This window comes from Podarcis filfolensis, assembly GCF_964270895.1.
Source record: "Podarcis filfolensis genome assembly, chromosome: 10".
Classification (NCBI taxonomy): Eukaryota; Metazoa; Chordata; class Lepidosauria; order Squamata; family Lacertidae; genus Podarcis; species Podarcis filfolensis.
In genome coordinates this window covers 28,628,616-28,656,229 of record NC_139612.1, presented here as the reverse complement: position 1 = coordinate 28,656,229, position 27,614 = coordinate 28,628,616, and the positions used below count along the sequence as shown (strand labels likewise).

At 42.3% G+C, this 27,614-nt stretch overlaps 1 protein-coding gene across 6 annotated transcripts in view; it reads right to left on the bottom strand.

Annotated features, from left to right (window-relative positions):
- The window catches only part of SLC16A7 (solute carrier family 16 member 7), a 97,364-nt gene that overhangs the window by 18,568 nt on the left and 51,182 nt on the right, over positions 1–27,614 (bottom strand). For all 6 annotated transcript variants that reach the window (XM_083574583.1, XM_083574584.1, XM_083574586.1 and 3 more), the window contains one exon: positions 14,622–14,853. In XM_083574583.1, coding sequence (XP_083430709.1) covers positions 14,622–14,832 — 211 coding nt within the window. In that variant the 5' untranslated portion in view covers positions 14,833–14,853. The remainder of the gene's footprint in view (positions 1–14,621; positions 14,854–27,614) is intronic.

The window sequence follows — 27,614 nt, the reverse complement described above, 5'->3', positions numbered from 1 at the left end:
CCCTCCATTCCATTCCCAACTCTGACATCTAAAAGAATATAAGAAACAAGATGCACTTCAGTGTTGTGGAACCAGGGGCGGGGGAAGGGGGGTGGCAGTAGGTGCGGGCCGCCCCAGGTGTCACCACTGAGGGGGGTGACAAAATGTCGGGCGCCACTTATCACGGGGCCTGCAGCGCGCCCAAGCCACACATCTCTCCTGGGAGAGACACAGTGGCTTGGGTGTGCGCAGGCTCTGTGCTGCCCAAATGGTCCGCCCGCTGCCTCCCCCCCCCCCAGCTGTAGGGCGGCTAAGTGCGAGGAGGCAGGAGGACTCTGGTGGCCCTGTGGTGTGCCCTGCCCCTATGGGCAGCTTGCTCCGCTCCTATGGGCAGCGTGCCCTGCCCCAGGCGCTCAAGTGGCTTCCTCTGCCGCTGTGTGGAACCACCAAAGTTGTGGAGCCAGCACTGAAAAGGCACTTCCACTACCCTCCACACTTCATTTCTGCATACCCTTTTTGGTGGGCGGTGTTGTGGCCGGACATTGGGTCCTGCAGTGATCTGGCTGGGGGCGGAGACTGACACCCTTCTAGTAGCCAGCCAGCTGGTTCGCCAGCACTAGGGGCTCCGCCCATGGGCGGCCCCGCTGTCCAATCAGCGCCAGTAGGAGGCACGGCTGCGGCAACCTTAAACTGTGGCACAGCCTGGGGACCATCCTCTCATGTCCTTCTGCTGCCCCCCATTCATGTCAACATAAACATCTCGAATTGCTGCCCAGAAGTAACTGGAAACCAGAGCATCTCTTTGAGAATAGAAGTTATATGCAACCGACCCACTACTCCTGCCAACACCTTGGCTATTTTTCTGCTTACAAATAGGATGGATAATTTTTGAGAGTTGATAGGCACACAGCTCTAGTTTATACAATGTACAAGATTATCAAACGAGGACAATGGTTTGGCAATCAGATCAGTCATTGTTCCTTTGTTTCTAATATATTCTTTGCTACTACTACATTCAGGAGTGGGAGAACTATAACTATGGGCAAGGACCTTTTGCATTTTTTATTATTAAGGTCAAGTAATTTATTAGTTTCCCACTATCACCAGGCCGTAGCTCCCCATACTATGCGGTTGCTTCAGTGCCTGAATTCAGTTCAGCTAAGGGAAGACATGAGATTGCTGGCAACTGTACCCTTGTTTTGCAGCTGCATAATTCTCTCAACTACAGAGGAGTTGCTTTCAGGTGACACCTGCAAAACAGAGAAAGCTCACAAGTTTTAGTCCCAATCAGCCCAGTGTCCTGAGGTTGCTGTTTTAAATCTCCAGGATGCTTTATTACATGACCCCTGACTCCAAGGTTAGGGATAATACGGATTCCCTGCAACTGTTAATCAGGTGAGCAGCATTTCTTTATTTAACTATCACCATAAGAAGGAAGCTTGCACTGCATCCTGCAAACGTAAAGATGGTTTTGCTTTTGACAAAAGGTTCTTGCAAGCTGCGCTTTCATTTTCCATCCCAGATTTTATGAGATGATAATATTCTGCCTGGGTCCCCCCCTCCCTTTTTTCAATGGGATAATCTATGTTGCAATAGAACCACAGGAAGGTGAAAGGAAAAAGCAATGTGGAACACTCCCAGGAGATAATGAGAAGATTTTGGTTTTCTGAAAATACATTTTACATGCAAAAGATAACAGCCATTCCTAGCTTAAGTCTCTCATAAGTGAGCAGGAGCTAAGAAGCAGAGATAAGTTTAGCAGCAAATAAGTATTAAAGTGGAGAGCTTAAGCAAGTAGTTATCTAAATAAAGCATTCAGCTCTATCATTGTTCCCTTATTTCTGGTTCCTCGCGCTTCCTATTTGGTTTATTTATATTTTCACCAAGAAGGACAAGATAAAACAATTCAATGTTGCTTCATTCCATTTGTTTGTTTGTTTGTTTGTTTGTTTGTTTGTTTGTTTAAAAAGAGGGATAAATAAAGATTGAGAAGGGGTCCATCAACATTGTTTGAAAGGATTTTAAGCATATGGCTGACAGTGGTATTACTAACTCAGCCAATCAGGTTCTGACAGCCTGAGGTACTCAGGCTGTGCAATTGCCGATAATGACAGTAGGCCCAGGAGTCCTGTTAACTTACAATATTTCCTTACTAGAAAAACCTGACATTGTAGCCTAGGCTTTTCTAGTAAGGAAATACATTTTTGGGAAAAGCTTCACCATGCCTGTAACTCTCTCTAATTATGCTCTATGCCATGCCACCCATTTTGTAACTGGCACCCACAGCGCACTCTCAAAACCCAAAATGTGCCCACTGATCCAGAAAGGTGGTCAACTCCAGCCTTGAAATTTAACAGCAAACAAGTGGCAGCAGAAGTACTCTTTGGAGCTACCTCCCCAAGGATGCCTCAAAGCAAGGGAACTCCAAGGCATGGGTGTCCCTGAACTTCTGGTCTCTGAAGAGCAGAGAGGGCGATTTTGCTTGCCATCTTATGCAATGAGGAGGAACAGCCCCTTTGCTGTTCTGCTGATTGGTGCAAATTGGCAGAGGAGCTGATGGGGCTGTATGTATTCCTCTTCTTCTTCTCTCTCTGTGTGGTGCATTACTGTGTGTGTGTGTGTGTGTGTGTGTGTGTGTGTGTGTGTTTGTATGAAGAGAGGTATGTGAGGTATTCTGTATATGAGTGTATGGTCTCTATCAGCATTGTGGCTTCAGTTGTATACATTGTCTGCCAGTGATTTACATTTGTAGGAAAAATGTAAGCTAGGATCCAGAAAGCCATGTGATTCACCTGCCCTACAGTGCCACTCCCCAAAACAAGCAAGACGTTCAGCGGATGGTGCTCATGATTGCTGGCACTCCTATTACATCCAGCGCGTCTTCATTGCAATCAATCCATTCCATTAGAAATGTAAATTCCCATCTGCTTTTAATCAGTGGGCCCCTATAAATGGGTTCTTGTTTATGGCTTGCCTACCAAAATAGCACAATCTGCACATATATTTGTGGAGGATGATTCTCCCCTCCCAAAAAAAAAAAAATGTCACTTAGCTGACAGATGAAATGTCCTCAACGACAACCAAAGAAACCCACCCTTATTATGGTACTGTAGTTTCCATTTAATTTACAATTTAATTAATCAATGTGCTGCTTGAAAACAAGGCAATTAGTTAACCTACAAACAAACCTTTAATTAACTGACAGCTTTAGAAGCAGCAATATATATGGCAGTGCAAATACCTTTAACTGCAATTCTGTGCAACCAAAGCAAATGCAAGTCATGCTCTTTGCTGTGTCTGGTTCCAGTGATTATTGGCGCAAGTACTAAACACATGCATGTGGAATTGGCCCTATCACAACCACCTCCCTCTCCCAAGGCCATGCCTCTTAATAATCATGCTTCAGATCCTCCCGGAGTCTTTATACCTCCCTGGGATGTGTGCATGCATGTATGATGATGCCTCTCGCTCACCGGGAAGATGGTGTGGGTGTATAGAAGCTAACCTAGGGCACAGAAGTAAACTTTACATTTGTCCCACCCACTTCTGCTTCTGGACTGAATTGCCTGCTATGGGGCCACTGGAAAGCTGCCCAGAAGGGAATTGACCCATCAACATTTTGCCACCCTTGGCTCCTTTGGGAGGAGAAGCAGGATATGAATCTAATCAAATAAAAGAGATACATTTTTTAAAATGTTCCCAATTCAATGTCTCTCTGGAATGTACATGGGGTATGATTTTCTTGGCTTTTCCCAAACCATGTAATGTCAGAAGTGTGATCTAGAATGAGTAATAGCCAGCCTTCAACATCATGTTACTTTAATTATTTTCTGAAGTTTGTTTCAGTATAAAGTATTGAAGAAGAAGAAGAGGAGTAGTTTGGATTTGATATTCCGCTGTATCACTACCCGAAAGGAGTCTCAAAGTAGCTAACATTCTCTTTCCCTTCCTCCCCCACAACAAACACTCTGTGAGGTGAGTGAGGCTGAGAGACTTCAGAGAAGTGTGACTAGCACAAGATCACCCAGCAGCTGCATGTGGAGGAGCAGAGACGCGAACCCAGTTCACCAGATTACGAGTCTACCGCTCTTAACCACTACACCACACTGGCCACAGACAGAATGCAGCCACATGCCTACGCCCTTCTTCAGACACTTGCTTTCGGTGACAGTGGTGGGAGTCAAGTGTTTTGCACCAAGCAAACTTCTCATGGCCAGTTGCTTCTTTCAGCCCTTTCATGTTTGTCATGATTACCTGGTAGTTTTATTTTATTTTTTAACAACTTCTGAATATTTGTGGTAAAGCATCTTTGGGTTCCAATTAAAAGTCCCAATCAGATTCCTGGGTAAATGTGGGATGATTTCAAGGCACATAAAAAGCAAAGGTAGCAGTGTTGGTCTGTAGAAAAACTCCAAAAGGCACAGTGGAACAATGCCTTTATTAGGCTTAAGCAAAATGTCACAAAAGCATGGCAGGTTTTTGAGTTCTCCAGAAGTCTTCATTAGGCAAGCTGTTATGCACCAGCACAGAGATCTCTGTTTTGCATGTGTCTTGATGAATACCAAACCTAGCAGTTCAAGGCATAGTCAGCTGAAGATCGACTTCAGATTTTGCGGGCTATATCCCCTCCAGCCATTAGATAACACTACACAATTTGGTTTCAATTGATTCTTTCTACCTGGTACACTATTCAAAATTAATTCCTGGTTTCACTAAATTAAAGACTGCCATGTTTACTTCTCTTAACTCTTGTTCTCTGTGTACCATGGGATGAAATGGAGAAGAGGGGAACCATGTACACCACCTTAAGCTCCCTGGAAGATAAAGGTGGTCTATGGATGTGATAGATAGATGATAGATAGATAGAGTAGATACATTCATACACACATACATACATTCATACATAAAGGTAAAGGACCCCTGGATGGTTAAGTCCAGTCAAATGTGACTTTGGGGTTGCAGCGCTCTTCTCATTTTCAGGCCGAAGGAGCCAGCATTTGTCCACAGACAGCTTTCCAGGTCATGTGGCCAGCATGACTAAACCGCTTCTGGCACAACGGAACACCATGACAGAAGCCACAGCGTACAGAAACACTGTTTACCTTCTGACCACAGCAGTCCCTAGTGTGTTTTCGAACTGCTAGGTTGGCAGGAGCTGGGACAGAGCAACGGGAGCTCATTCCGTCGCAGGGATTTGAATCGCCAACCTTCTGATCAGCAAGCCCAAGAGGCTCCATGGTTTAGACTACAGCACCACATACATACATAAATACATTATACATAAATTTTAATAATAAATTATAAATTAATATTACATGGTGTGGAGAAGGTGAATAGAGATAAACATTTCTCTCCTTTAATTATATGGGAATCTGGGGCCCTCCAATTAAGCTGAATGGTAGGATATTCAGAACAGACAAACGTACAGCACATGGGAGTATGGGATTAACTCACACAAAATGTAGTGATGGTCATCAAATTTGATGGTTTTAAAAGAATATTAGACAAGTACACAGGAAATTATGCTCTCACTGGCTTCAAGTCATGGTCACTGTGCTATCTTCAGAATTTGAGGCAGCATGCCTTGAAAGGCCAGTTGCTTTGAAACAGCAGGAGGAGAGGAGAGGGCTAGTGTGCTTATGTCCTGCTTGTCCCTACTGGAGAGGGATGTGGAAGCTGTGACTCTTCAGATGTTGCTGGACTCCACTCCCATCATCCATAACTACTGGCCATGCTGGATGAGACTGATGGCAGTTGGAGTCCAACAACATCTGGAGGATGACAGGTTCTTCATCCCTGCTATAGTCATCTCATTGGCCATTGTGGAAAAACAGTCCGTTGGTTTGATCCGGCAGAAATCCTCTTATGCTCTTTGGCAGCTACATGAGTGCCTTGTGCATCCCAAACTACAGAAGAAGTCTGTGAATCAGGGTTTAAATTTTTTATTATATAAGGAAATGGGATCAGAGTTAATAACACTTGCGGTTGTTTTTATACTTGGAAGCTAACAGATGCAAGGACAGCTGAAATTAGATTAATAAAACATGTTTTCTCACCATAAAAATAATTCCAAGCTTATTACATCTTGTGAGTGCAAGATCTGGCTGCCAACGGTAGGCTAGCTTAGAGCACTATTCCCTTATCTAAATTAACAATCCAATCACTTAGAACAAATGCTTTAGTAATTTGGATGCACACACACAAAAGTCAGAAAAGAAGACATGACAGGGAGCAGGCAGCACAGCTTGCCAAGCTGTGCTAGAGAGAGAAAAACTGAGAGGCAGATTTCCTTCTAAAAATATGTGCATGGAAAATGAACATTGGGTCCAACAAGTTGTGAACTGCTAATGCCCTGCAAATGACAAAGGATTATGCTTTCCCCCATAAATATATTTATTGCACATGTTGATCACCAAAGGGAACTTGGAAAAGATTAAAAGCCCGATTCTAGCTTCTGTTGAACATTGAGAAGATAAGGAGAGCCTGCTGGATCCAGCATCTAGCCCACATTCTCTCCTCACAGTACCAAATAGATGCCTATCGGAAGATCACAAGGAGCAGCTGAATGCCACAGTACTGTCACCAGCTGTGGTTACCAGAAACTGGTATTCAGAGACATACTGACAGTGGCGGTAGAACACAGCTGTTATGTACTGAGTTTAATAGGATCCAAAATGCAGCAGTCTAATTGGTCCTAGAACAATAGGATTCAGAATGCAGCAGTCTGATTGGTCCACAGGAGCCACCCAATCCAGCTCTGAGTGGAAGTGAATCCGCAACCTGATTGGCCTATAGGAGAATCCCGGAATTAGCCAATCACGTGGGGCCCATTGTGTAAATAATGTATATAAAGCAGACATTCTGGGGGAACTTCCATTCCTCCTCACCACTATGAGCTGAATAAAGAGCCTGAAATTGACTCTTGACTCCGAGTATATTTCAACAGCCATCATGGCTAGTAGCTATTGATCACCTTATCCTCCATGAATTGGTCTATACCCCTTTTAAAGATATTCTGCTGAAGAAGAAGAAGAAGAAGAGTTTGGATTTGATATCCCGCCTTTCACTCCCTTTAAGGAGTCTCAAAGCGGCTAACATTCTCCTTTCCCTTCCTCCCCCACAACAAATACTCTGTGAGGTGAGTGGGGCTGTGAGACTTCAAAGAAGTGTGACTGGCCCAAGGTCACCCAGCAGCTGCATGTGGAGGAGCGGAGACTCGAACCCGGTTCCCCAGATTACAAGACTACCACTCTTAACCACTACACCATACTGCTGAAAACCTAAGCTAAGGACCAGGGCTTCTGCACAAAGACACCACAAGAAGGCCTTTGTATCAAAATAGGAATCAGTGCCACCAGTGGAAGAACATTTCAAAAAGGGCATATTTGGGGCACACAGGGTGAAAAGAAGCCAGGGCTAATACAATAGAGGTATAACACTCTAGATTGACAGCTCCCAGAAGCAAATAGTGCAGCCTTGTAATTGTTGAGGGATACACCAAGGAGGTTTTGAAGGGAGATACTTCACTGTTGTACAAAATGCAACACTAGCAGTTGCCATAAGAACATAAGTAAAGGCCAGCCAAAGGCCTATCTAGTCTGGCATCCACCAGTTTCTCCTAAATGTTCCACCAGATGCCTACGGAGACATGAGGGCAATATCTCTTTCGCCCTATGCTCTGGTGTTCAGGATCATGTTGTCTCTGATCCTGGAGGTAGCATGCAGTCGTTCTGGCTAAGAGCCACCGGCAGTCTTGTCTTCCATGGATTTCTCTATAAATGAAGTTTCTGCTTGCATCACCACAGCCACATCCCACAAAAGGATCAGGCTGTTAAGAGAGCAACTTTTCCTTCAGTAATACATCTGAAGGTTCACTGAAGATCTACTGTTTGCTCATAAGACCAGGATTCTAGCTACACCAACAGTTCTGCCCTGCTTATCTATGCTCAGTGCTGGCAAAACATTGGTGCAATGGTAATACAGTTTCATTCTCTGGACATCATTTGGTACAACTGTCAAAGCGCTCTGTTCTTATGAGCCAAACAGTAGCTCATACTGTGACTCAGCAGTATCATGTTTCCCCAATAGAAGCCATTGAACCTTGGCCTGAAAACAGCTAGCCTATGATTGCCTCAATACACTTTTAAAAACAAACAAGTGGATATTTCATAACTGAGAAACAGTGGCAGATTTCAGCTTCCCAGCACAGCATTCTTGGCACACACTACACAGGCTGTTTCAGTTGAAGATACGTACAACAACACATTTTTACAGAGAGTATTGACAATTTGGAGGAGGGTAACCAGAATGGTGTGGGGTTCTGGAAACCAAGTCCTAAGAGGAATGGCTGGAAAAGCTGTATCTGGAGAAGAAAGCCTAGAGAGGAGAAATTTAAGGGGAGACATGGCAGCTGCCTTCAAGTAGCTGATGAGCTGCTGCATAGATGATGCTGTACCTAAATTCCTGCACTGAGCAGGGGGGGTTGGACTAGATGACATTGAAGATGCCTTAAAAACCCTAAAATGCTATGATTTTATAATGTGTGTATCTCCCAAGATGGTTGCATATATACCTTATGCTGACAAATGATGTCTCACACTCCCTAGCAGTAATTCAACCCTTTCATAAGTACTGTAGGCTCCATTTTTTGTCTGTCACATTTTATGGGAACACATCCCAAGTTAGTTTACACACTCTCAAAATGCCCTTAAAACTAATGCAAATGTCAAAGAACAGAGCTTAAACAAATTAAAGGTATTAATACTTTATTCAGTGTTTTAAAGAAGCTCCTACTTATTTACGACTGCCTGTCACAACCTGGTTTACTCAGCAATTCTTGGAGGAGGAATAAAGACTCCTCAACACTTGTACACTGAAGTGCCATTTGTTCAATAAACCCTAGTGCTAGGCAACTGTGGTTAGAATTAACTATCTGGCTATGGGACGCTTGGAACTAAAGTAGGCTGTTAGGCTTGGTGTGATGTGAGATGATAGAATATTCAGACCACTGAAGTCACCAGGAATGAAAAAGCAGAGAAAGACATTACATGGCTAGAGAGGTAATTTATGAGATCCTCTCTAGGAGAAGTCATGTCTCCTGGAGTAGAAGGGAAACTTGTCCATACATATAAACGAATGGAGATATCCAAGATGCTAATGCAGCACTAAATGGGTACCAGGGCATCCCACCTGAAACAGGGAGTTTCTGCTCTTTCTAGCAAATATTATATATCCCATTGTTTTAACTGGATTTACAGCACAAGATTATGCATACTTAGAGACAAGTCCCACTGATTTTGGTGGTACTTACTCCTGGAGAAGAGTGTATGCAATGACTGCAGCTGGCTGAGGGCTGCTTACTACACTGCAAAACAACAACAAAAAGAAAAAGTAGGTCTGTCATAGCCAACACTTTAACCTATAGGTACAGAATGATATGCCTTTTGACATTTATAATAAACTCTCCTTTTCCTGCTTATCATATTTTTTCTTTGAAAATGATACTTATTTATTGAGAAAGTTTTTGATACAATATTGACAATTGGACTTATCAACATTTGTCCAGCAACCTCAGCATTTTAGATTCTTAAAAATGCAGAAGCATCACTTTAATAATATTGGAAGGATGATTTAGCTGTCAGCTTCAATGCTTCCATTCTACTTCTTCTCCTGAACAATTCTGATCTCTCTCTCTCTCTCTCTCTCTCTCTCTCTCTCTCTCTCTCTCTCTCACACACACACACACACACACACACTCCATTAAACTAGTTATGGTGTTTTTGTCTAGGTTTGGCAGCAAAAGTCGCAATTCCAACTTCTTTGTCACCTCTACCAGCAAATATCAAATTAATTCAGCATGATGTAAAAATGTCTGTCTCTCTGTGTGTAAAAAAAACACACCCAAATGTGAAGTATTCCCTCATGCCCAGGAGGCATTTGGAAATTGGGAAGTTGTGTTTTCAAGGGCACACTAAATGAGGTTCTTAAAATTCAAGGCTGTACATATCCTAATAGAGGGTAAAAGTTTGTCCCACACAGCAAAGGACACAAAGGTCACATCAAGCAATTTCCCAGTCATTGCCCGTTCTGTTTTCTCAAAACCAATGTCTTAACTGAGAAGATACTATTGATGGTTTAGGGAAATAATTTCTGGAGTCTTAGTTAGCCATATGAAAAACTTTTTGTTTTGTTTGTCTTTGTCTTTCATTTTTTAAAGGCAGCCATCTGGTGTTTGTGTTACATGAATTTTGCAACTGTCATTTTTGCAGTGCATACCATTTTATCTTCACAGTAATGTTGCTAAAAATGTCTGAATTGCCTTGTTGGATTTGGACCACATAGTTCAGCACTCGGTGTCCAGCAATGGCTGCCCCTTGCAGCTTACAATAAAGGCAGAACAGAGGATGGAAATAATTCTCTTCTGCTGTTTGTTCCCAGCATACGTTAACAAAACGTGCACTGACCTTGAATATGGAAGTTCTGCCACTTCAGTTTGATAAGCCTAGCCTTCGAGAATTGTCTAAAAACATTTTAAAGAACCACTCACGCTAGTGATATCACAATATCCTTTGACAATATGTTCCATAAACTGATAATGTGTTGCTTGTTCTGAACTTGCTGCCAATCACTAGTCTGAGTGCTCGTGTTTTGAAGGGCAGGCAGTTCCCCTTTATTCATTTTCGCTGCACCATTACTTGCTTTATTATATGTTATTTCCCCTCTCTCTTCTTTTGCTAACTAAACTTTCAACACAGCCTCCCCGCATTATGTACAGAGAGCCTACTGAGTAACATTAGCAAATATTCTGAACACACCAAATGAAATGTTCTTTTTCCAATTAACCTTCAAAATAAACCCCAAGAGCTTATCACTGAACTATTTTTTAGTTGTCCTATGAACAAAAACAACAGGAGCTTGCTGCAGTTAAAGGTAACCGTAAAAGGCAGATATTTGTGACAAAGCTATAACAGTTTCCACTGTAAAATGCAATATGGTATCCAAAGAACATATCAAAGAAGGAAAACTGAATTCTGCAGAAAAGCAGATCACGTAAATGTGCAGATACTTCCTCTTTGTTTGCAATGTATCCTGCTTCTAAAGCACATGCCATTTGGAATTTTTGGGCTGTGAGATGGCTAATAGAAAGAGAGATGGAAGGGCATGAACTGAAAGTAAGCCCAGAGGTTGGGGGAGAATGAAGATGAAATTCTATCTCTGTCTTCCTTTGGTTCTTGGAACTATCACACACAATCCAGGTGTTCTGGTCATGAGAACCAGAGGCATGTTACTTTCTTTCAAAGTGTAGATAAGCTGCAATTGCACAATGGCAATTTGTACCCACGTTACAGATAGTACATCTGTGCAACGAATGTATGAATATGGGCAAACAGCTGTGGGATTTATTTATTTCCCAGTGTTCATAACAAATTGAAAAGCAATTTATTCCTGTGAAATGATGGGAGATTTAAGTATAAAATTAAAAGCAAAATATATATAAGTGTGCACTGATTGTCCTGTGCCATCCCACTGTATGTCCAAATCCTGATGATAGTATGCTATTTATTTATTTTTTTGCAGGGGAAAGGCACTATTTAGCCCTCCATATGAATGAAGGTTTGAAAAGTGTCTGAACTTAATGAGGGAGAAAATGGCAGCAAAATAGCTTTACTTCCTACTTGTCGTTAGACTAATGTAGCAGTCAGGCATGCCTGAGATGACCGAGCTGCCATACTATACCTTTAGTTTAGGGCAACACCCAACAGATAGTAATTGAGGATCTTTGTACTGACTTTACTGAGAAAGTCTTGTGGCTGAAAAAAAAGAAGAAAAAGCCCTGGAAACACAAATAATGAAGCCTCCTACTGACAAATGTGCTCCACAGAAGAGCAGATCCACAGCGTGCCTAAGGGGCAAAGTGAAATTTTTATACAGAACTTGATTCATTCAACTTTGTGCATCTTTCCTCTGCTTTCTTGAAGGAGGTGGGGTGGGGGATGAACACTGTGCTTGACCTATCTGTTGGAATTAACCACGAATCCAGGAGGCCATATGGATTTGCCAGATGGCCTGCTATAATTTCATGACATTTATTCGAAGTATGAAGTTAAGTGATAAACATAATTAACATTCCTTTAGCTCCTTCCTGGATGTCTTTTATTAGTTTCATTTTTTCCCAGATATTGAAAGGTAAGTTAATACCTTGTTACCGAAACACAGATGCCTGCTAATTACCTCAGGAGGCTGAAGGCTCCGAAGCAGAGATCCTCAGTCTTAGACTCTCACTTACCCAACGACCCCGCTGTGAAGATTAATAGGCAGAGCGCTAAATCATAATGAGTGTGTCAGATCTCAAATGTTTTTCAGGTTCTTCCTAATTAGCATTAAGAGATACACAGTGTGCCCACAACATTTTCAAGATATCTGCCAGGCTTCGCCATAAACAAGGTACCTGACACGCTATGTTTTTCCTGCTTTCATTCAAGCAATTGTACAACAAATGTTAAAAATCAAACAATCAAATTAGATAGGAAAAGCAACAACCCAAAGGAATAACTCCCTCCCAAACATTATTATAATTGTTTGCTTTTTTTCATCCTCTGCCAGTGATTGTTTGATGCTTTATTTATTGGGAAGCTATTTTGTGGTGGCTGTGGCTTCAAAGAATGTTTAGCTTTGGCAAAGCTACCTGCTGCTTTCACATTAAAGCCATACAGCAAAATAAGAAAATAACCGCTTCACTGTTTAACTTGTTACTTTTGCTATAGAATGTGCAGCTTGCTCAAAATCCTTTATTTTTAATTTTTATGCTTGATATTTATTCTGGACAGGCAGATAACATTTCTGGGTTTCTATGTATACGGTGGAACGAAGTGCTACAAAAAAGATGAAGTGTTCTGAAGTTCTCAAGATGTTCTCCTATCCTCAAGATGTTCTCCTATCCTACCCAGTGACACCAATGGCAAACTGGTCGACACCAGTGCTAAACCGAGAGGCAGCACAAAATTTATCCATTAGCATCAGGGGTGGTTGCAAGCAAAGTGATCAAGAAGACAGACAGGAAATCAAGAGGGTGAAGAGTCAGGGTTCTAACATTCTCCGTCAACCAGAAAAGATGCTGCTGATGAAAAATGGAATCAAATTACAGTATTACTTGAGTTGTTTGATAATGCTATATTTTCCAATAAGGGGTAAGTTAAGGTACCCCATGAACCTTAGCAAAGTAGCAAATTGCTAAGTAGCAAATTAACTGGTCATATTTTAAACCAGCCTTCCACAACCTGGTGCACCTCATAAGTTTTGAACTACAACTCCCATCATCCCCAACCAGCATGCCAAAACATCTTGAGGACTTTAGGCAGAGTAAGGCTGTTTCAAATCCTAATCATCTTTCATTTTGTTCATTAAAAAAGCAAAACAAACAGTTACTTCTATTTTTTGCTACTATTTTAACAGCTGAGGGTCAAAGTCAGTTGCCAGCTCTGTTACTTTATTAAATGACTTCTACTATCCATTACTTTCCGTTTCAGTGTGACGTGTCTATCAGCAGTAAACTTTCCAGGAACACTATTCCTATCGTTTTTATCAATCCATAAAACTTGATACCCTGTTCCATCTATTGGTTCATGATTGTGCTTTGCTTGATTTATTGATCTCAGCATCTGCTTACAGAAAGCTCTTTGGTAGTCCACCTAGCTCCCCTTTCTTAACTTCTCCATCTCTCATATCAGGGATGGACAGACTTAAGACTTGAATCTATTTTGGGGTTGTTGTTTCCCTAAAACCCTAGGATCTGCCAGGCAAAGTATAAAAGACACTTAGAATTTAAAAAAACCTATGACACCAGAAATTATATTAAAGTACTAGAGCTAAACTGAATTCCACAGCCACTCCAAACAAAAACCCATACCTTATCCTGGCCATTTCCCCTTATTTCCTTGATGTCATTTTGTTCTTACCTCTGTTACACACTAGGGAATCAGAAATCCTTGCTGATCTACTTTAAATCACACAGCCAACCACTAGTAGATCCCAGTGGGCCTTCTGCCCTCACTTCTGCACTATAGGTAAAGGGTAAAGGGACCCCTGGTCATTAGGTCCAGTCGTGACCGATGCTGGGGTTGCGGCGCTCATCTCGCTTTATTGGCCAAGGGAGCCGGCGTACAGCTTCCGGGTCATGTGGCCAGCATGACTAAACCGCTTCTGGTGAACCAGAGCAGCGCATGGAAACGCCGTTTACCTTCCCGCCGGAGCAGTACCTGTTTATCTACTTGCACTTTTGGGTGTGCTTTCGAACTGCTAGGTTGGCAGGAGCTGGGACCGAGCAACGGGAGCTCACCCCATCACGGGGATTCGAACTGCCAACTTTCTGTTTGACAAGCCCTAGGCTCTGTGGTTTAACCCACAGCGCCACCCACCAAACAGCAAAACCAATTGCATCATTGTTTGAAATGAACGCTCATGCATTCAGAGAGTGATAGTTATTGGAAGGGTACAGGAGAGGAAGCAGAAGAAAACAATATGTGGTTCTTTATGAAAACACATCTAGAGAAGCCATGAACTGCAAAATCATGGAGCAGAACTTTGCTTAATATTGTAAGACCATCTGACAGGCAAAGAAGAAGAAAAGTTAGGTTCTCATATACCTCCTGCATACATGACAGCCAACATGATTGATGATATCCAAGCTATCTGGCTATATGATGTGCCGAAGATCTCCTGTATCTCCTTGAAGAAGACTGTGATGGCTTTAGGGAATGCATAAGAAAATCCAATGGAGATGAAACTGCCAAAGACCACGACCCAACCCCATCCACCGTCCGGGGGAGCATGCTGCGTCGTCGTTGCGGGCGGCATTTTTTAATCTTTACAAGTAGGCTGCAGCGGGGAATAAAAAAAGAAAGTTGAAAAGGTTATTGAAATAGCTTCCTCTTTCTTCAGCATACTGTCCATATACAGTAGCCAATTCAATACAATAATACAAAACTATTATCCAATGCTTTAGCCAGCAGCAGATTCTCAAGTAAGACTGTCAGTGGATGATGTAGTGCAATTACTCATCTATAAAAGCCAAGGTAGCCTTCAGGGAGGGTGAAAACCTTGGCAAGGGTTACTGGAAGAACCTTATTAGGTATACTGTAGTTTTTCCAGGTCACTGATCCAAGCCACTGCGGTTGTATTTAGCAATTAATCACAGATGGTAAAGTGACATTTTGGGTCTTCTAGTATCAATCTACCCAGCTTCACCATCTCCAGTGAAGTGTGGTTGATTTGCACCATATGTGGGCCTGGCCTATATCTAGTACTTCTATTAAAATGTAAAATAATGCTTGATCTCAGCCTTAAGGGAGCATCACATTTTAATAGTTATTTTTAGGTAACATTTTCATGAAGAATAATCCTCAAAGTGACTTGCAAAGGTAGTAAAACCTCAAGATTAAAGCCATTTAAAAGACATACAGTATATACATACATGCATGCAAAATTGTAAAAGCATTTCCAATATAAACCAAAGTCCAAACTTCATTCAGAACATGGCTTGAATTAGACTATATGAAACAACATTTTTGGAAACCTGAAGGGCTTGATGGAAACATTATGTCATTATGTGAAATGTGAAAAGTGACCTTTAGTGCTATTAAATCTGAAAATAAAGATTGGTTATATAATGAGTAACAAAACTGGGATAAAATAAAGAACTGAATTACACAGCGCCCAATTCCCTGTTTGATTTGCCCACCTCCCTCCCACCTGCCCTTTCCCCAGAAAACAGTCGCCCTTCCCACTTTCCTCCCTCCACATTCCAGCTGCAGCCGATACCTGTCCCCTAAAGAAGCGATAATCCCAACAAGGGAAGAATGGCAAGCCAAGATGTTGGACTACGCTGAAATGGCAAAACTAACGGGAAGACTCAGGAATCAAGAAGACAAGGGGAAATTTTATCACTTAGGAGAACACTGTAAGCAAATTAAAACCCTAGCTGGACTACAAGAAACACTTGTAAAGTAATGAAGATTATAGATAATTTGGAAAAATGAAAATTGTGGAGAATGTACTGATATGCAGCTTTAAATTTTGTTTCAAGGACCCACGCAGGGGAAGGGGGGAAGTCATGAGATTCAGAGAATCTCATAAAATGATTGTATAAATTGTTTGAATGTAAACTTCTAATGATATTATATATATATATATATATATATATATATATATATATATATATATGTGTGTGTGTGTGTGTGTGTATGTATACACACACACACACAAAGAGAGATATCTGTCCCCTGCCCTTCCTGCGTGCCCATGTCCTTAGGCCTCTTCCTGAGTCTTCCTTAGTGTGGCGGCTCCTCCACCATCCCTCTCACAGCTGCTATCACCGTCCAGCTAACTCGCATGCCTGCCTATCTGCCACCATCACTGCACACTTTAACTCCCCACCCACAGAACTCCACAGGAAACACAGAGAGGGAAAATGGAAGGTAGAGTGGTGAGCCAGCTTCAGTGTCTGGACACTGCCATGTTGACCAGAGGTAAGGAGGGGAATCCTTTGTTGCTACTGGCAATGTCTGGGGTATTCCGGGAGTGGCTTGTGTAAATCCGGAATGTACCCCTTCCTCCCCACCCCCCAGCATGGCCTTTGATTCCCCCACTTTGACTGTCAGGTAAGAGTGATTTGATTCCCTCCCTCCCCCCCACGTTCCCAATGTTGATTTTCAGTCCTCACTTGTCCTAGAGGAGGTAATGTAAGTGTAGGTCCTTATTTCAGAATGTGCCCCACTTGAATGCTCCTCAAAAAGAAAACTAAATGTCAGAAATGGGGGCTCAGTCCTAACCTTCTCCCCACTAAGTTAGTTTTCTATGTTCAGGAGTAGCTCACATGAGCACCTGTCTGTAGTCTAAAATGGGACCAACTGAGAAAACTAGTCCTTACACACAGGATAGCTATGACAGAGATTCCTAAAAGCATGGGGCTATTTCTCTCCCCATTGTTGGTGTCCAGATGACTATTAATTTAATCTTGTTTAATCTGTGCTGACAGATACTGTCCATACCTGTCCACACACACACACAAAAGTGTAATGTGGAGTATCATCATGGGTTGAACATGTCCGAAGACGATTGACATGATAATTGCAATTGTTGCAAAAATAACACCATGTAAATCAGTGCACTGGAGCATTCATAGGAACAGAGCCTTCCATCACCGGAGCCTTCTGCAGACTAATGAAGAGATTCTTTTCCCAGTGTTTCTACTAGAAAACATGATGAGTCCTGTTTAATGATATATCAGAGACACCTTGCCTAATGAGAAAATCACTACCCCAATAACAAACAACAAACAAAAAAGTATAGCTGCTAAATTTCAATATGCCTCAAATGAATTATTCTATTTGCAATGGGACTGGAAAGCTCTGATACAACAGAACTCATACAGACAAATCAAGGCTGGATGTAATAATAATAATATAATAATAATTTATTATTTATACCCTGCCCATTTCCCCAGCCACTCTGGGCGGCTTCCAATCAAGTGTTAAAAACAATACAGCATTAAATATTAAAAACTTCCCTGAACAGGGCTGCCTTCAGATGTCTTTTAAAGAGAAGATAGCTGCTTATTTCCTTCACATCTGAAGGGAGGGCATTCCACAGGGTGGGTGCCACTACCGAGAAGGCCCTCTGTCTGGTTCCCTGTAACCTCACTTCTTGCAATGAGGTAACTGCCAGAAGGCCTTTGGTGCTGGATCTCAGTGTCCGGGTAGAACGATGGGGGTGGAGACGCTCCTTCAGGTATACAGGACCGAAGCCATTTAGGGCTTTAAAGGTCAGCACCAACACAGTACAATTCCCTTTATTTATTTTTTATTTTTAAGTTGAAAGTCCCTACAGAACCTGTTTGATTAACAGGGAAAAGACAATGGTTGGGACTGATTCCATCTCCTACTTCCTCTCCTGAACAGCCAGGTAGTATCATTTTGCTTTTGGAAGGCATTGCATGCATAGATCAGGAAGAGGAAGGATGCACACAGCACCCTTGGGTATGCGTTGTACCTGGTAGCTGCCAGTGAGGTGATGCTCTGTTACTCTTCTGGCTTCCCAACACAGCAGGTTGCTGTTTGATGCTCCTGATGCTTCATCTATGCTGTGCCTGCACCACACCAAGTTCCACCGACTTGACCCTCTCCCTTGCACACTTGGGAAGCACCAGTGACCTGCTGTGTCAACAGAGCTCCTTCCACATCAACTCACTGGCCACTACAGGTGGTACCCCATCCAGCTGTAAATAGTCATTCTGATTTCTGCATACATCATATTGCCCCCTAGCTTGGATTGGCATGAATGGGTAGATGCAATGGAGACCAGCTGGATCGGGGCCGATAGGTATAATTGAGATCCATATTGAAAATGAGCAAATATGTCTGAACCGCAGCAATAGGATTGGTTGACAAAGACAGGCAGCAATGAATACCATACCAAACATTTTAAAAGGATGAAAACTGAAATAACAAGGTCAGAGAAACAGCCATGACAAATAATTCATCTTGATATCATGCACTGTAGATTCTAGTCAATCATGATCAACCTGTTTAGACTGCTTGTCTGCAAATGCTTCATTAATATTCCTCTGCTTGCCAGCTGACAAAATCAACTCTCAATACAATAAATAGCTTGTCAGGAGAAGCTCTGAAAATGCTTGACTCTCTCCCATTTTTTTTTCTTTTTTTTTTTTTTACAAATTCTCCGTATTTATTGTAGGATAGGCTACAATTCTGATAATATAAAGGGCCCTTTATGTTTAGCAGTGTGCAACTTCTGCAGTTCCTCACTGGCTGACAGAGCTGCAAGGATCACAGTGACTTAAGAATCTATGGAATAAACTTGTTCAACGTGTTTCCAAAGACACGGCAACAATGCACAGTGGAGAAAACTGCTCACCAAATTGACTTGAACCCCACTTATACAAAGTACAGGCTCTGTCTTGCTTTGTATTTCAAACTGCACACATTCCTAGAACCAGGAACCTTTGGTTTTGCATGCAGCTGTCCTATGGGGTGAGCTAAACAAACTGCATCTAGGAACATTTTCCTGGCAAGGAAGTAATCTCGGGCTCTGAACTGGCTCTGTACTCAGGTGTATTCCTCAGCTCCCTTTCCCAGACTCGGATCACCTCCAACAGCTGCCCATGGCTCAGTCTTGACAACCTCAAGCAAGGGAAACAACCACAAGGGGGTGCACTGAAATGAATGGGACTTGAAAGAGCAGATCTCCCATTCATTTAGCTGCCCGAAGGATCAGTGATTAAGGGAGCTAAAATAAGCTGAGAAGATGATATGGACACCAATAGCATGGGGACTACTCCTTAAGTTGGCAGAAATGGTTAATATAGGAATAAAGCTGATCAAATGCCATTTTGCTGTTTGACAATTCCCTGGTCCTGTCTACCCGCAAATAAAATAATATAAACCCAAACCTGTTCAGAGTCTTTCCGCCACACTTGCTTTAATAGGGTCAGCTAACCTTTCTCTTCACAGTTCAAACTGCTGGCTTGTCACTGCAGCAGAAATCCTGATCCACTTATCAGTCTATTTTAATCATTCTTACTATTCCTTAAATCCCTGTACCTCACAAGCATTAAGTACACCAAGTTGTATTACAGCAGCTAAGGGCAGTTTAAAAGGACTGCCATCAACATTTAAAGAAAGAAGGGTGTTTAACAAATATTAGCTTGGAATCCCCTTGGGATTTAACAACACTTTTAAGGCACCAGGAAGTCCTCCTTAAGTCCTCCAACAGAACTGAATGGGATTTGTGCGATAGACCAAACCATGTAGTTAGCCTGGAAAGGCACAAGAAATCACTAAGCATGTACTGAGTGGTGGGATGTTTTACCTCAGCATGGCAAACTAAACAAAGTGGCATTTACGTAGTCAAAAATGTGTGTTTATCCACCTGAAAGTCGGACAATACAAAGAATTCATTTGAAGTATGCAGGGGGGAAAAACACCCCTAAAATTACTGGGGCAAAGGAAAATATAAATGCACGGAAGGAAAAACGTCAGTCTGTACTTTATTTCTGGGGAGGGTGGGGGAAAGGATGTTGAATTGCAAACTTACTATGTGTTTGGTCTGAGAACTAAAGAACTACCTACTAATATATATATACACAAATTGCTTTCAACTCCCAAGATGCCTTAATCTTTCACTATAAAGCCATTGTATAAAACTTTTTTAGAAGGCCCCCTTCCTTCTCTTTAACCAAGGAGATTTTTGCTTACGTAGGCCATATGCAGTCAGACCAACCACAATGGGAGAGGGCGGAAGATAAACATTAATCTGGTATTGGGGCACATGGGAATGTAAGAAGGGCTCTTCTTATGTTCTTATCCATGGGTAGGCAAACTAAGGCCCAGGTGCCGGGTGTGGCCCAATCATCTTCTCAATCTAGCCTGCGGATGGTCTCGGAATCAGCGTGTTTTTACATAAGTAGAACGTGTGCTTTTATTTAAATTGCATCTCTAGGTTATTTGTGGGGCCTGCCTGGTGTTTTTACATGAGTAGAATGTGTGCTTTTATTTAAAATGCATCTCTGGGTTATTTGTGGGGCATAGGAATTCATTTCCCAGCTCCCAAAATATAGTCCGCCCCCCCCACAAGGTCTGAAGGACAGTGGACCAGCCCCCTGCTGAAAAAGTTTGCTGACCCCTGTATTATCTAGCCTACAGTGTCGCACTTCCAGTCTAGCATCCCTAGAAATTATTAGCATCTTTCTGTGTAAGAGAGCCAGTGTGGTATAGTGGTTAAGAGCGGTAGTCTCGTAATCTGGGGAACCGGGTTCACGTCTCCGCTCCTCCACATGCAGCTGCTGGGTGACCTTGGGCCAGTCACACTTCTTTGAAGTCTCTCAGCCCCACTCACCTCACAGAGTGTTTGTTGTGGGGAAGGAAGGGAAAGGAGATTGTTAGCCGCTTTGAGACTCCTTAAAGGGAATGAAAGGCGGGATATCAAATCCAAACTCTTCTCTTCTTCTTCTGTATGCAGAACATACTTAGCCCATTTTTATTTCAACAAGTATGTCCAGTGGCGTAGCGTGGGGGGTGCAGGGGGGACCGGCCGCACCGGGCGCAACATCTGGGGTTAGGGCAAATCCATGGGTTAGGGGGCGCAAATCCACGGGTTAGGGGGCGCAAATCCATGGGTTAGGGGGCACAAATTACTTGCCTTGCCCCGGGTGCTGACAACCCACGCTACGCCACTGAGTATGTCTCCCTCCCTGCTTCCTATGCCTTAATACACACACCAGTGGGTCTCTCAGGCCAACTTCACACAAAGAATGGGAGGTATGGCTGATGTTTCATACATGGTCACCTTGTGAATGCCCCCACATGGCCTAAAAATAATAACAATTTGGCTTCTTGGGACAGCACTGGGAGGAAAATGTAGGAGAGGCTGCTCACTGGTCCATCTAGTCCTATATTCTGTTCTCACAATGTCCAACCAGATACCTGTAGGAAGGAGACATGAGGGCAATTGTCCTCTCCCTCCAATCACTGAAAATTCAAAAGCCTTTGCCCACAACTCATTGTTTGCATGCAATAGGGCTCACACACTTCTCAAAGAACTCTGACAATAAGCGTGGGAAATAAACTGTTTCTCAGAAGGCACGAGATGCCGGGGCTTAGCTTACTAAATCTAGACCTATTGAAATCTATGGGAGATTTGTCATTGGCAAAAATGGGGCCACCATACACTGGCATCGTCTGAGTTGTAGAGAGGAAGAGGAGTGTAGTGCTTAGCTTTCAGACTAGGGCAGTGGACCCACTGCCATTTTATTCTGCATCCAATGCGCTGCCGCTGCTGGAGAACTGTGTAAACACAAGGTTATCATAATCTGTAACTGTATCTACTATGTCATTCCTTAGGAAATACTGCATTTTGATACATTTCCCCCCCAACCGCCTTTGATTCAAATTAATGTGAACACAGTCTGGACCAGGAAGATCCAATTTCAAATCCCCACTCGAGTAAAACTGTGGGCGACGGCAGATCCATCACTGTGAGGATAATATTGGGTGCGTGTGTGCTGCTTTGAGCTCCTTAAAGTAAAAACTGTAATAAAAAAATAATATTTAATAAAATACCTATTGTCACCAAATCACATATGAAATGGTAAGAACAGCTCAATGTACATGTCTTTAAGAAATTTTCTTCTGTGATTTTTTTGAATTTTGTATCATGTCATTAATTGATGCAGTGTTGGTACGAAAAAAAATTGCCCTAGATACATTTTCTGAGACCATAGAGAAATAATATGTTACCAGTATCAAAACAGGCTCCTTTCTAAGGATATACCCAGTGAGAAAATCACATTCCAGAAAACTGCTGGATGGATGTTGCTAATCTACTTCTGGCAGTAACAGTGTTATTGCCTAAATTGTTGAATTTCAAATTAACACTGTGCAGAGCTGGTAACTTTGTCAATCCCACTCATCACTTGCCGTGTTTCTGTTTCGGAAGGTGTAAGTTGTTTGGCACATAATAGCATAAACGAGAGCAAATGCTTTTAGATAGTATCACTGCAAGTAATACATTCTGCGCATCCCTTACTGAAGATCCATTCCCCCCCCCCCCCCGCTCTGAAGAGGTAACTTTCATTTTATTAGCTCAAACCACAGCCAACTTGTGCTTGGATTTAATGGGATTTAGTCCCATCAAATGGGAATATATTCTGACGTTTTCTTTAAAAACCAATCCGTTAGCAGTTTCACATTCCCCCACCATCATAAACATGTTGTTGTATAAACCAGCGTTTGTGGCCAGGTAAAACAAATGGAGATCGAAAGACTGAAATATCTTAGCATCAATACAGGCTGTTCTACAACACATCTATAAATAAAAATTCCCCAGCATTAAGGGCACGACCCAGCCAAAGTTAAGCACCACTGGTTTCGGAGTGAGTGCCAAGGATAAATGCTTAACTGAATTATGGCCAACTTTTTTAACTTCAACATTATCAAAGGAGCAGGGGCTAGTTGTAAACAGAAGTAAGTGATGTCTCCCAAACTCCTCCTCACAGCAAGGGGATGACAAATCTGTCAATGTTGGTTTCCTTCTGTTTCCCAGCATTCAGTTCTCTACATTTCCACATCAGCTTGCAGTTGTTTTTAAAAAGACCTCCTAAAAATTCAACAGCATTTTGCGCAAGCTCCTCCTAACATGCATGCGTTTGTATGCAATTTTGCATAATATGTGTGCAATTTCCCTTAAACCTGCCCATTTTTGCAAAGCCAATTATCTTAATATAATGCATGCTTGCATGTTATTTACACAAACAGATGCATTTTATGCACGGTTCGTCCCAGTGCATGTGTTTATATTCAGGTTGCGCACCTGGAGGGAGAACTGCATTGCAAAATTTGGAGAAGTGCGAATTTGGAAGGATGGTGTGTTTCAATTCATGTATTGTTTTGCAGAATAAAATCAGAGAATTATAAGGGACCCAGCAGGTCACCACGGCCAACCCCCTGCAATGTTAATTGCCATGCTAATTTAATAGATTCTGCTTTAAATGCACACTGAACCGAATTTCAGCCCCAACCTTACTCGCAGCCACACTGAAGGATGAGACAGAAGGGGGAGCGCATGAGTCCAAGTCACACGGTTTGTGTCATGTGTGAATGTAAGTTTGGTCATGCTCTGGACACTGTCAGAAAAAATGAATGTGAAAAGTGAAACTCTGACCTTAACCAGTTAGCTTTCAAATTAGCAGAGGAGCAGCAAGGAAAGCAGTTGCAGGACAAACCAGGTGAGTTGTATGTTGCAGAAGCATAATAAATTGAAAAGCAAATTCTTTTGGAAAGCGGGACACAGTGAACATCAATCTGTGCAATGACTTTGGTGTCAGTTTCAGGAGAGAAATTTAATCAGATCTGTAAGGGAAAGGCATGAGTCATGTTTTTCTCTAGTGACACTCAGATACCTGTTTATCTAACCAGACTACAGCTATCATAGATTTCTTTTAAAATTTCCACTAGAGGTCAATCTATACAGAATATAAAAAATGCCTGCATGTTCTTTCCACCTTATCCCTGGGATCCATGGCATGCTGTAGCTTCCCAACAACTCTGTGAAGCTGAATGGAGGGTTAATGATGATTTACGCAAGGCTTTCCAGTGAATTTCACGGCTGAGCAAATATTTGATTGAGGTCCTTTCATACCCAAATCTAGCACTGTAACAGTGTCCTACATTGACTCTCTTAGGCTGAATTCATTTCAGATGTGCATGTACATCATCTGATTTTGCTACACTTGATTATTGTACTCCATTATAGCCTTATGCAGATTACTGCAATAGGAATAATCAGTGCACATAAAATATTGCAAGATCATGTCTGCTGACCCTACTCCTGATGCGCACAAACTGATTGGGTCTTCTGGACAGAGCTTAAAGATGGATAAAACATAGGCTCTCCCCACAGAAACTCCCCTGCATCCATGCACAAAAATTCATTGGTATGTCTTCCATATGGGTAGGTTCTATGCAAAGGACCTGACCAATCTTTGGAGGTCAGGCAGAGCCACCAAGAATTATTATCCCACTCTCCACAGTGATAATCCCCAGACTGTCTGCACTGGGGTGTGCTTGCACTGGGATGAGAACTGAAAGATGGGTTCACAAACTGCTCCTACTGAAAAAATGTGTTCGTTATGATGTAAGGCAGAAGGAAAGTTCTGCAAGGGATGGTTTTGTTATTCCTAGAATCTTCAAAGATGATGAACATGAATTTTTACAAGGATGCTTACTCACACTTTTTCTGTGTGCACAGTGGGGGGGGGGGGCACAAATATCATGGATGTTTTTGTCTCCATTCCCCCCCCCCCATAATGATTCAAAAGCAATAAATAATTTGTCCAGATTTTTAAAATCCAGGTATTTATGTGCACCACACACAATAGCACGTGCATTATTGGATAATGGCTGGGGTTAACAAAAGGGTCTTTTAATACATAATCCTCTATCCCCTTACTTACTTGGGAGCAAGCTCCTTTGAAATCAATTGAATTGTTTTCTGAGTAGACCTATATAGGATTGAACTGTTAATGCTGCAGTTGTTTTTTCCGACAGTGGGGATTATAGCTATGAACTGATGGAAGATATGTGGTTTTTACTTTCACATATAGTTGTACCCTTCAAAACTGCAGTTTTTAATCAAAAGTCTAATGCCTTGAAAATTCAGGGCTAGGCTATGCATAATTGCATAAGCATGAACTGTGTAAACACTGTAGTCTGCAACTCCTGCAGCCAACGTGGTGCCAAACATATTCTCTGTTTTCCTTTGGACCACATCAGCGAGGCCAGGGAGGGGTCTGGTTGCCTGGGCAGCCCACGACTTCCATATTCACTGTCCAGGCTTGCACCCTGGGAAGGTCACTACAAACACAGCAGTTTGACTTCACCCCTGGAGGTGCACTCCATTGTCTTTCAAGACAGATGGATGCCAACAACAATTGTACTGTATAGGATGTGTAAGGGCAAAAACAACAAAAGACATTTCTAACAAAAAGCTATCCTCTTAGGAAAGGTGCATCAGTGTACCATGTGTGCAAAGATATTTGTAGTTGGTTGTATATATACTTGTGTGCATGTGCATTCATTTTCTTGGTTTAATTGCTCTGTGGGATTAAACCATAAACTTAGATATAGGAAACCTACATCATCAACAAAAAAACTTATTTCCCCCCACAATTAGCTAAAGGTTTATGCTGACCCATTTATTTTATGCAACTGTCAGTAGGAGGCTGGAAAGGAAAGAGGATGCAGAAAGTACTTCCATTACAATCCAATTCCAGGGGGGAAAGATGGGCAACGTGAATAAACACATTCATTTCATTTCCTTGCTGATGATCACAAAAATGTCTTTAAATAATCCAGGATCGAACCATGGTTTATGATCCTGTCTTATTAATAAGCCATAGATAATACTAACTATGGTTTCTCTGAGTTTGGACTTAACCAAAAAAAAAACCAGCAGTTCGTTGAACACCAATGGAAAAGCTTCCAATCTCCTCTATGCCTTTACACCTGGAAAGGGGATAGGAGGAACACACGGCACTGAATTTACACAGGGCACGACATCGAATGAATGATTTCCTCAGGTGTTCTTAAAGTGCAAAACAACTGCCAGAGAATGCAATTTTAATAAACTTGGAAATGTTTTTATGTTTATTTTTTGAGAGTCATCTTTCTTTTCAAAACCACTCCCCCAAGCTGCATTTTTGCTGCATGCAGGAAATGTGATGGGTGCCTGCAATGACACAATTGTCCTACAAAAATTCATTTAGTCTGTGCTTTGTCCATAATACTTTCCTATTGTTGCACAAATTACCTAGAGTGCCACCTGAAAAGCCTGACATTGTTTTGAAAATGCACGTGGCAACTATGCTCCCTATAATTAACCAGAGAACTAATAACTAGAGACAATCATCATCATTTGCTATAAATAACTCCTCTGTTAAGCAAAGATAGACACTGACTCCCGCAGTGGTATCGATATCTAACTGCCTCTGCCACTGAGGAAGATGCCAGGCTGGACAGATGGTTTCACTGATTATTTTTCAGATTGGCCAGAATATCTGACGACTTGCATAAATGTTTGATCACATGACCCCAGTCAAACGTTGCGTGTCCATCTGTGTTAATTTCCCCAATACAAACATTAGCATTTTCTTAATGATAAGCATTTGGATGTGGTTGAATTTAGATTTCCAAAGCAATTGATTTTAAATTGTTCGCTCGGCCCAAGACCATTCCTTGAAATTGGAAATGCACTGGCAGGGTACTTTAGGGTTTTGAATATTAGTACACGTAAGAGCAGAAGAAGGTGTAACAACATCAGAAGTGGCTCAACAAGGGTGAGCCATGATGCTCACTTCTTATTAGGTATGCTACTATTGCTTCCCAGGAAGGAGCAGGGCAGGGTGGTGAGGATGCCAGTATGGTGCAAACACACCAGCAGAGCCAATCCAGCACTCCTTGCAGTGTATTCACCCAGCACCCTGCTGCCTCTCCCCTTCACCTCTTGGTCAACAATGACCCATCTTCCAAGAGCATAGCATAGCAGCTCCTCCTTGATAAATAGCATAGGGTTGTGTCCCATGGTGCAGTCCCATGGATGAAACAGACTGCCACTTGAACATCAGAATTTCCTCTCCTCTTCCTTGCAGCAGCACCCCTCCACACACACACACACACACACACACACACACACACACACACCCCATACACCCTCATAATCTGCTCCAGAGTTGGTGGTGGCTTCCCTCAGGCTTATGGTCTAAAATAGGACTGGCCAATGTGTTGTTGGACACCCAATTTCCATCAGCTCCAGCCAGCACAGCCAATGAGTTATGGGAATTGTAATCTAGCATCATCTAGAGGGCTACCCCAATTCCAAAAGACATGGGGGGAGAAACTGATTGGGAGGGAGGAGTAAGTAAGCAAAGTAAGGTTTTATGGTTATGTACCATTCTGAGCAACTTGGATGAAGGATCAGTAAAAGTGAAATATGTGGTTTAACTGGTTAGTAAAACCTCCTCATAGTGCTTCATTATGTAAGAGGAAACCATCTGCAGCTCGTGAAGT